Source organism: Lygodium microphyllum, chromosome 11, assembly GCF_053477565.2.
Source record: "Lygodium microphyllum isolate KBCC chromosome 11, Lygodium_microphyllum_v1.1.10, whole genome shotgun sequence".
Lineage (NCBI taxonomy): Eukaryota > Viridiplantae > Streptophyta > Polypodiopsida > Schizaeales > Lygodiaceae > Lygodium > Lygodium microphyllum.
Genome location: NC_141145.1, coordinates 141,669,537 through 141,681,201, shown reverse-complemented (window position 1 = coordinate 141,681,201; position 11,665 = coordinate 141,669,537). Strand labels below are relative to the sequence as shown.

The 11,665-nt window shown below is 40.2% G+C and overlaps 1 protein-coding gene across 1 annotated transcript; it reads right to left on the bottom strand.

Annotated features, from left to right (window-relative positions):
* Positions 1-8,759: 8,759 nt before the first annotated feature.
* LOC148029453 (uncharacterized) lies at positions 8,760-9,381 on the bottom strand. Its single transcript, XM_087688565.1, has one exon. The coding sequence runs from the start codon at positions 9,162-9,164 to the stop codon at positions 8,760-8,762; it is 405 nt and encodes a 134-aa protein (XP_087544691.1). The 5' UTR covers positions 9,165-9,381.
* Between the last annotated feature and the right edge of the window lie 2,284 nt (positions 9,382-11,665).

Genomic DNA, 11,665 nt, shown 5'->3' with positions numbered 1-11,665 from the left:
GTCGACTTTGGTGCAATGGATCTCACAGAAAGAGATTAAGACGTCCTCTATTGAATCCGCGAGATGGGGAGCAGTGGAGACGGTCTGTCTCTTTGAGAAATACCTGCCCACTAGCATACTCACGATACAAGTCCACCTTCTTGTGCATCTTGTGGACGAAGTGGGGATTGCTGGACATGTCCATACGTGATGGATGTTCTTCCTAGAGCACTTCATGAAAACCCTGAAAAGCTTTGTGCGACAACGAGCTCGGCCAGAAGGTAGCATGGCCGAAGGTTGGTTGGTGTCAAAGGCATTAGTGCATATCTCACAATGGCTACCAACAGTGGAACCAGACAATGAAATGCTATGGACGCTGAAGGATGATGATAGACTGACTGGAGATGTGGTGGTTGGAAATGGGGTAGAAAAAAGAATGGATGACTCAATGGAAGAGAAGGTGAATCGCTTTTGTATGTTGCACCATGCCTCCATGGAGACGTGGCTCGCCAAGTACCAGATTGCAAGGCAAGATCGAGAGGAATCGCGAGCTGAATTCTGACGTAGTATGCGTCATTGACCGATTTGATATCCCGAAGGCATGGAGGAGATGCCGCGGTTTATGTCAACACGATGGTTGCATGGAGCCTTGACCGTAGCATCCAACGAAGGGACAAAGGTCTCAATGGAGGAGTGGGAATTCTCGAGGGGATGTAGTCCAAAGGTGATGAGGGGTTTAGAATATGTCGTATCTAAATTTTATATGCGACATCTAATTTGAGTGTTTCAATGTACATTACAAATTATATAGTGCAGCGTGGTCGCACGGACGGCATTTTCGCTTGGAGCGTATTGACAAAATGCGCTCCACAATGGACTGTGGTGTCATGGCAAGGTTTGAGCAAGAGAGTCGGTGACAAGCAATGGATCCGAACACGGTTGTGGATGAGATGGAGTATTTTGGGAACTTGCAAAGTATTATTACGGTGGATTACCATAGCTTCTCCATGATACTATTCGATGTGCAGTGGTTCAAAGTGGTACTTGGAGGAGCTGGAGCAACAATTCGACGAGGTCCATCTGGATTTCTTGAAATATATTGCGAAAAAAAATGGACGGATTTGTGCGACACCTTTGTGTTGCCGGCCCATTGTGAACAGGTGCATAGAGTCATTTGCTTGGTAATTGTAATACGACATGGTTTATGTCACAATGGTTTGAACTCGCTTTGTACGTGTTTATGAACAGGTAATCTTCTATCCAAACCCCCGACAACCTCGATGGTGGTATGTTATACCTTCAACTCCCCGAAGTGTGAGAGTATATGATCAAAGTGATGTTTCGAGTATAGATGAAGATAATATGCAAATAGAGGGGTCGATATTACAAGGGGTGGAGGCCGCCGCAAGCTTGGAGCCCGCATTGGCTAACAATGATGGAAATACAGGAGTCCAAGAATTTTTTGAGAACGAGGCAGACTCATTCTTTTGTGGTGACATGTCTATCGACCTTCCATTGTATGCAGAGTTGTGTCAGGAGATTAATATGGGACCATAGGATACTTTAAACTTGGAGCACCCACATACCCAATTCGTTGTTTAGATCTCTTATAAAGGTACATAAGATATGCATTTTAAGAGGGATTTTTTAAAAATGATTTATATTACTGTGTTTTGTATAATTTAAATTGATTATTCTAACACCATTTTTTATTTATGCAGGTGACATTTTCAGGATGAGTCGAGGGATGAGCGATGAGGAGTTTCAAGACATCTTCGCACGCATGTCTCCAGACCAGCTCGCGAGATTCAGAGAGATGGAAGACTAGGAGCTATCTCGTTCTTTGTCAGGGCGCTCTGCTACATTTGCTTCAGTGCGATCAGATGCTTCAGCTTCGAGCAGACGATCTCGACGCTTATGACTTGGGCCAGAGGGTGGGACTGCATCGGGATCAGGGGGATGCTGCTATGGAGACACAGATGTGGTGTCTCCGTCTTGTCGTTCAGCTGGAGCTGCGTCATCTCCAGGATTTGTCACACCTGTGGCGACGTCTACTCCAGTTACTCCGGCTTTTGCGTAGCCGTCAACAGGCACTCCTTTTGGTGGCACTCCGAGAGAGGTTACCCCCGTCGGTACACCGGATGTAGAGGGGTCTCCTGGATATGCCTAGGAGCGTGGACGGAGATGGGAGAGGATTCATCTTAGGCAAACTCCTAGGGGTTATGGATATCTAGTTTATAGTAGGTCAGGAGCCATCATCATGAATGATGAGGGGATGAAGGTGATGGCTCGCATGAGAGAGTTATGCCAACAAGTTTTTCGGCACAACGTCCTAGATCATTGGAAGAACATACCGAAGGGGAGCAAGGACTACATAGTAGCATCCTTGCACGAGGAGTTTCCGGTGCCAGTCGTAGTAGATAGATTCTCTACGGGCTGGATGATGGATTGCACGCATGCATATATGTCACATAGACGAGGATCCAACGCACGCAAGGCAATCAAGAGTGGGGCTACAAAGCCCGAGTAGTTAGATACAAACGACTGGTGCCGATTGAGGGAGAAGGCTACACATTCGCCATGACATTTGAGTCAGTAGCGTGAGGCGGCGAGGGCACGACTCGAGGCCGGAGTGGTCCATCATCTTGGAAGTGGCGGCCACAGAACATATTTGGAGGACTTTGTAAGTTTCTCTTTTGTTTTACTTGTTTGTTTTTTTGAAATATTCTTTGTACTGGCAATCATGTTTTTAACAGTTAGCATTTTGTTTTCTTTGCAGCACTCCATTACAAATCGTGATCCGCAAGGCCTTGAGACTCGATATGCAGAGAGGCACAGTCTTAATGCATTGATCGATCGATTGTATAGATGTGGCGGCCCTGTAAGTCACTCATCTTTCTTGTCCGTAGTTACCATGAGATATTTGAATGCATTATTGTATGGTGGATTGATGTGTTGTTTCTTTTTCTGCAGAATCCATTCGATGCTCCTTTGTGGTGGGACGAGCTTTCGGGGGACGAGGATTTGTAGCTCGCCCTTGGATCCTTGGAGCTCACACACCTTTATTTTTTAGTCGCCTGATCTATGTAGACATTTTCTATGTATTAGTGATATCCTGTCATGATTGTACCAATCGCTTTTTATGCAATCATGTATTTATTTCATGTATCAATTTTATGATTTCAGTATACATTCTTTTTGTTTGCAAGCGCTTTGTATACAGTAGTGCAGAAACTATTTTGTATGGCTCTCATATAGCACACATTGCTATATGTGGCAGGGCTGCCCTGCCACAAAAAAAAAATCCCTGTTACCGTCGCTATTTGCGTCGCAAATTTACTGCTCGTGTCAATATTGGCGTCGCTATGTGCATCGCAAATTTACTGGTTGCGTCGCTATTGGCGTCGCTATATGCGTTAGCGTTAGCAACGCATATAGCGACGCCAATAGTGATGAGCGACGCATATAGCAACGCCAATAGCGATGCCAATAGCGACGCCAATAGCGACATTTCTATGGCCTCATCAATAATGACGCTTTTTGCGACGATGGGGGCAAATTTTGTTGTTTGTATTTTCGTCGCTTTAAACGTCGATATAAGGTTTATATCTTGTAGTGAGTTATAGATTGCAATATTACAATAATGGATTGTTGGCTTACTTGGTGAAATATCAGATATCCACATTGGAGACAACACTTTGTTGGGGTAAGACTAATCCATAATAGTAGGATGTAATATGTGGTGTAATTACTTTCTCACACTCCATATCCTCTTGTGTTGGTATTTTTCTAGATGGTGGAGAACATTGCTTATATGCCAACCAAATGCGATGCATATAGCAATGCCAATAGCGATGCCAATAGCGACGCCAATAGCGACATTTCTATGGCGTCGTCAATAACGACACTTTTTGCGATGACGTGGGAAAATTTTATTGTTTGTATTTTCGTCGCTTTAAACGTCGGTATAAGGTCTATATCTTGTAGTGAGTTACAAATTGCAATATTACAATAATGGATTGTTGGCTTACTTAGTGAAATATTAGATATCCACATTGGAGGCAACACTTTGTTGGGGTAAGACTAATCCATAATAGTAGGATGTAATATGTGGTGTAATTACTTTCTCACACTCCATATCCTCTTGTGTTAGTATTTTTCTAGATGGTGGAGAACATTGCTTATATGCCAACCACGAACCTAGCAAAGCCAATGTATGCAAGTTGGTTGGCAAGGGAGGGATTTAAAGGAACTATCATCATGCATGTGCCAATGATTTGATCAATGCTCTACTATAGAGCATAAAATGGCATGCATTCATTGGTAGAAATTTCTATAGTATAGGACCTAGCGCAAAGAAGCTTTTGAGTCGACTACAATAAGGAATTAGCGCCACACCTTTAGCAGTAGGCAAGGATGGTTAAGGAGGTGGCAATAAGTTCTGAATTGCATTAACATCCTGATTTTTTAGGGGACAATGTGACTATAGTAAGGAATTAGTCCCACACCTTTAGCAGTAGGCAAGGATGGTTAAGGAGGTGGCAAGAAGTTTTGAATTGCATCAACATCCTAATTTTTTAAGGGACAATGTGACTGTAGTAAGGAAATATAAGGTTGATGGAAATGTGGGGTCAGAGGAAGCAAGCATCTCTCACAGGCGTGAGTATGTGGCTGAAAACATTCTTAGAAGAAAGGACACAAGAAAACTAAACTTTGAGGACCCTTTGCCTTTCAACCAATTAACGGAAGTGTTACCAAATTATTCAGAGGAAATGGTGGTGGAGATAGTCCTTCTCAATATTGTTTGGGCTCTAAGAAGAATTCTAGCTCATAAACATGTGCAACGTCAAGGATGGTTGGGAGCTAGATATTGAAAATGCAAAAACCAAAAAAAACATAACGCATGGGATGCCTACACCTTCATTTTGGGGCATCATGAAGTGGTTCAACTCAAGAGGGCAAACTAGTAATCAACATGGAATGCGGTGCCAGTTCATGACACGGTTGTGTGCACCATAGATGAACATTTGTTCTTCCATTCATCATGCACTGTCCAAAGTTTCATAATTATGGCCAATGGCACGAGGTACAAATTTGACATCAAAAGAAATCCACGTATTGGAGTGTGGGTTTTTTTTTTACAAAAGGTAGCACAAGAAGTGGATGCTAACGAGGGCTCATGTAGATATCGAAGAGGTGTTTCATAGGCTATAGGGAAAAGGATAGACTTGGAATGTGGCTCTAGATGCAACTGTGAAGGGCCACACAATGGTGAAGCCCTTGAAGCATGAGCTTTTCAAACTATAGACATCTAACTCAAGTGTCTTGTAGGAGTGTTATGATGTGCACATTGCAAAGAACCTAACTTGTAATTGCAAGGATTTCATAGAACGTGTCACAGTAGGAAAAGCATATTTGGCATGCAAGTACCTGTACTTCGTATACCTCTGAGTGTTTGAAATGGATGCAAATGTAAACATGTTTATACACCAACCAATATTTACACTGAAGAAAACTTGCACCTTGTATCTCGAAGCAAAATAATTTTTCTAGAACTACCTATATTGTGACCAACAATGCCATACCAACACTACCTCTCTTAGCACAATTGCATTTTATTTTGTCGAGAAAATATTGTCATACAATTCACTTCGTTAGCTTACGTAAAAATTTTGACAAGCTTTTGGTAACCTTCTCTCTCTTAGTTTGTCAAGCAATAGCACTAGTGCCAGAAGTTAACACAATATAAATGCACATTTGGATTGCTTGTATGAATTGCATTATATCAAATTCATTGGGGGAGGGGGGAGGGAAAGGGAGGGAGCTATCAATCCATTGCAATTAAATTTTTAATAATACAGAGTGGCCACACAAGCGTTCACATTGTGTGTGTGTGTGTGTGTGTGTGTGTGTGTGTGTGTGTGTGTGTGTGTGTGTGTGTGTGTGTGTGTGTGCGTGCGTGCATACGTGCATGTGTGCGTGTGCGTGTGCATGTGCGTGTGTGCGTGCACGTGCGTGTGCATGTGCATGTGCATGTGCGCGCGCGCGCGTGTGTGTGAATCCAAGATGGAGAGGGAGACATATTTATGATTTAAGAGAAGTATTTGTTACAACACATATCGTAATTTGTTGTGAGGCATTATAATAGAATGTGGACTGATCGTATGCATGAGAGAGAGAGAGAGAGAGAGAGAGAGAGAGAGAGAGAGAGAGAGAGAGAGAGAGAGAGAGAGAGAGAGAATGAGACAAATATAGAGAGTGAATGAGTGATGTATGTATGTATGTATGTATGTATATATAGGTGTTTTACACAACACAAAGAGAGAGAATGTAGAGAGAGAGGGAGAAATTGCATGTACAGAGAGAAACTAAGCAATTTGAAAGAGAGAGAGAGAGAGAGGTGGGCCATGATATACTGTTCTGCAATGATCGCATGAATGTATCCACATTGAGTGTCATAGAGAGAGAATCATTTGCATGGCATAGAGTGCCATTTGAGCAAGTGTTGTAGAACAAGAAACAGAGATTAATATATATGTTGAGAGAGGGAGAGAGTGCATGTGATGGTAGCCATGGTGGTGGCGGCGAGGGGTATAGAGAGAGAGAAAGAGAGAAAGACAAAGTGAAGGTAGTGGTGGTGGTGGAGATGGAAATATCTAGGGGTAGAATAAGTGGACTATGTGGAACAAGAAATGGAGGTTGCCAAGAAAAGCTTGCTCAAATGCTCACTCAAAAATCTCGCTCCTTGCCCTCCCCCGAAAGAACTATGAGTCCAATATATGGCGTGTAAGAACTTGAAGAGAAGTTTAAAGAGCTAGAACAAAATATGCATTTTGGAAATGCATCTAAAATTGATTCAAAAGGTTCAGCACAATCCTAAATCAAAAGATGTTAAGGAAAGTGATGATATGAAGCCTAAACCTAAATGTATAAATCCTAAGCCATCTACGACTGGAGAGCAACCAACAAAGAAAGATAGAGATCCTAAGGTGCATGATCCTCCTAACCGAGTAGGATAGAATGCCTTTTCATATGAACTATTACTTAGGCCTCTAAAAGTGTCGTTGCTATCAATCCTTTAGGCTACAAACGTAGTACATGTTGCCATTCAACTCCCAAATCAAAGAGCCTCCACCAACATGTTGCAATTGACTTTATATTTAGGACGAAACAAGACAATTATGCCAAATAGTAAGGAATTATAAGTTTTCTACACTAAAAAAAGCTAACAAAATGACTAAAAGACTAGGGATAAACAAAAAGTTCAACACTAAAACAAAATATGGAATTGAATCAAAAGCAGTTTCCAATCTCTGCCTAGTACAAAACCTAAACTATTTGAGACTAGAGAGCTATCAACAGATAAAGAAGAATATCCTAACGCTAAAAACACCATATTGGGGAATATGGAAATTTCCCATAAGTTTGAGACACGTGGTCAAATATGTGGATTTGTCATAACTTGAACATTGTAACTCCAAACGCACTAATATTGTGTTTAAATCTAAATAAAAGTGGAGATAAGAGGTGAGAGGCAGGGATAAAGTGCCATTGCTATAGCTCGTATAAACTTTAATAGTAATCAAGTTAATTAATAAATCAAGAAATTAACTAAAATAAGTAATTATTGAATATCTATTTACTAATTATTAAAGTGAATAATTAACTAAACAAAGTAATTATTGGACATAAACTTAATGATGAAGTAACCTAATTTAAATAACATAAGTCATCTAATCTAATTTAATGATGAAGTAACCTAATTTAAATAACATAAGTCATCTAATCTAACCTCATCAAAGTACATTCAATTATACTAATGTATAAGTAAATCAATTAAGTATTCTAACTAATTATTTAATCATTATGAATTTAATCAAACTTGATGCTTACATAATCTAATTTAATTTGATCAAAATAGCCCAAGTAATCAAATCCAACCCAAGTGAAATACATTGAATTATACTAATTGATTTATCATTAACTAATTTTATACTTAATAATCTAACTATAGATACATTAATTAATACTATACTCAATTATTGAACTAATACATACTAATAATCAAAATAATACATACGCTAATAAATATTGTACTATAATCGAATATAGGCATTCAAATGTTAAACTTATACGTACGTTAATTGAATGCAATGAACTTGAACGAACATGTGCAATCAAATCCAATTGAACTTGAATGAACAAGAGCTAATGTAAACAAATGCAATCGAATAGCAAAATGGACTCAACTCAACGGACTAAATGGATTCAATGAAACCAAACATCAACTCAAACGGCTTGAATGGCTAAATTGATGTGTTGGATTGGGGAACCTCTAATGAGAGCTCCACTAACAATTCCACAAGGAAAGATGATCCAATAACAGCTCCACGACGAAATGACGATGAATTCACTCAAAACAATCGACTCACACTCGGAACACTCTGAAATGATAGCTCTAGCTTTGCACAACGAACAATAACATATAAACTTTTTTAAAAGGGAAAGCTTAAAACGATGACGTACAAACTATTTTAAAGAGAAAGCCTAGAAAAGTTAAACAAGCGCAAACTAATGTAGTAATGCATGCTAGGAAAGAAAGCTAAATGAAAGAGACTGTGCTAGAGAAGCTAAACAAAAGAGACGAATTATTATTATTATATTTAATTTCAAAATACAAATAATTTTTAAAAAGTTGAAAAATGAGAAAACAGATAAATCTGAAGTAGGGCAAGGCAGAAAGTGCGAAGAGATGGAAGGCAAAATCTTCGGGGTTGGCACTAGGAATTCGAACGGCAGGGGCAAATGCAGAAGGTAGCGTTGTAGTGGGTGACGACGTGGTTGGTGGTGTCGGACGTGACGGTGAAGGAGACAGAAGTGCCGACGTTGTAGCCGCGGGCGAACAGGAAGGAGCCGGTGCCGCCCACGATGGCGAATTCCCACGACGGGTTGGTGAAGATGGCCTCGCCCTGCTGGTAGAGGCTGCCGGACACGCCTCCGTAGTCGTAGTGGACGACGTTGCTCACGAAGAAGGTGGTGTTGTTGACGGCGATGGCCGTTCCGCGGACGTACCCCATGACGGGGGAGTCGGCGGCCGCCGTCGTCGTCATCACGAACTCGTACGCCACTTCCTGCCCGAACCCCGTCGTCGTGCCCGGGGCTGCCTGCCGCGCCGCGGACACCATCAGGAACTCGTTCACCCCGAACCCCTAGCCTGCTGCAGGCAATACTCCAGGTTCACTGGCGTGTTGCAGCCCCCATCATTCGACGGTGCCAGCCCGTTCAAGATCCCGGAGACGACGGTCAGCTGCGCCGCGATACGTGACCCCGCAGAAAGGAAAGACAGTAGGCTCATGCAGATGAGAATTGGCACGTGCCTTGTTCCACTGCAGCTCATCGCCATTACTGCCGATCCGTTTTAGTTCACTGTTGTTATAGGATGATCACGTTCCTCTTCAGCAGATCGTGAGCTAGTAACATATTTATAAACGCATTGCTTCGACTAGATCGACTCAATCTCATGCTCGAGAACCGAAATCAAATAAACATACGGATTTTCCTCGCAATCGTGCGTGCTGTAAAACTCAACTAGTTCCTTCAGCAACTTACTACCCTTCACTTTCAGGATGAAGCAGCCTTTTTCTAAGTTGGCAAAGGTCCCTGGTCATCCATACTTTACGGCATCATTGCGGCTCTTTTATCTTTACCGCCTTTTTCGTCCTTAAAACAAAATTCATGGTTCCTTTACTGATTAATGATTGGGGCTGTTATATATCTGCACATGGATGCGACAACTCTAGAACAAATAACCTAGCCGTTTAGTACCTTTCTCGAGCGGTGGACCATGGAAATTGGAATTCTACCTCACTTGAATTTCTTAGAGGCCCATCTCAAGTAAGCTATGTCTAAGAGCAACTTCTCGCGGGGAGTTTGAGAATGCCCCTTCAAACTTCCCCCAGAAAATTTGGGGTCCATGTGTGAGAGATTGTTTCTGTTTTAGCATTTTTGTGTAGGTTTAGAGCAAAATCATCAGTTGGGCAACAATTTTCTCAAACACACTTGTTTCAAGTAAATGATGTCTAAGAGCAACTTCTCACGCGGAGTTTGAGAATGCCCCTTCAAACTTCCCCTAGAAAATTTGGGGTCCATGTGTGAGAGATTGTTTCTGTTTTAGCGTTTTTGCGTAGATTTAGAGAAAAATTATCAGTTGGGCAACAGTTTCCTCAAACACACTTATTTCTAGAAGTGGAAATTTTCCGTGAGAAAGATCAAAATAATAGTTTTGTCATTGCAAAACTCCTAGTATGAAAAGGCCCCAAGGAGATGCATGTTATTTCCTCCATCATCTTGAGCTGGAAGGGCATGGTTAGAGGAACTTGTCCAAATTTAGCACAGTTTGTAATTATGTAAAGCTTAATTCTTAAAATGCACATAAACAAAAGACTATGGCCACCTTCAAAGCCCTTGGTGGCAAGCAAGCAAATAGTTCAAAATGGGTTGATTTGTCACAATTGTGAAACTACCTAAGTAATTAAGGGCAACTTTGATAACTTAACAACAATCTTATTAGGAAGTCAAAAGAAAAAAGGTCAAAAGCCACAAAAGTGGCTAAAACATAATTTGATAATAGCTTCCACATGTATTATCTAAAAAGTTATGCAATTGATTATTTTAGCTACACAACTATGATAAAAGAATGGGTCGCATATTTTTATACCTTTGGTTGAAGTAAAACAATTGCATCATAAAGAAAGACATAAAATTGATACTATTTTATCGTTGCACACCTATCTTCAAGTACTTCAAAAAGTTGATTCTTTTCCTTCAATACATATAACACCCAAATGGATATGTATAATGAATATTACAATACTTTTATGCATTTGACATTTTATTAGAAAAGTTATATACAAAAATGTCAAATTGAACTAACTTTTCTCAAAACATGCACAGTAATGGCCCTCAAGAAATATAGTTTCTAGAATCCAAAAGCATCATAATAAGATTTTAACTACAATCTTGTGTTGCATATAGTCCTTGAAAGCATACTTGTTGATATGATATATTCAACGAGAAATGAATATATTTGAAATTATACAAAGAGCCACAATCATGGGTTTGTATTACAATTAGTATCAACATGTTGCACACTTATGATCTATGTGATTTCCACAAGATTGTATTGACATATTATGGGCTTTTATTACAAAAAGCCACAATTATGGGTTCTTATTGCAATTAGTGTTAGCAAGTTGCACACTTATGATCCATGAAATTTCCATAAGATTGTAATTATATATTTGAATATTTAAAGTCACAATACTTTAGAATCAAGAAAATTTTATTGCACAACTCTTGTACCAATTTAGAGGTGGATAAATTTTGCCAAATGGTACAAGTATGGATTGTGAATAGTTCTTATTGTGACATTGGCACTACAACAAATGAAGGTTATCCCAATGCTAGATTTTGACAGTTTTGGCAAAAAACATTTGTCATTGCTGTAAGCATCAATATAACCGTCAATGTGTATTGATGTAGTTTCATCGATATATATTGACACAAACTTAAAGAACTTATTGATGGATGTGTCGATGTTGTTACAAGTAATCATACCAACACTCATAAAAAGTATCAAAACCCAAAAGTTTCCTCGCTTTGCTCATTCTTCAATGCCATTCTTCAA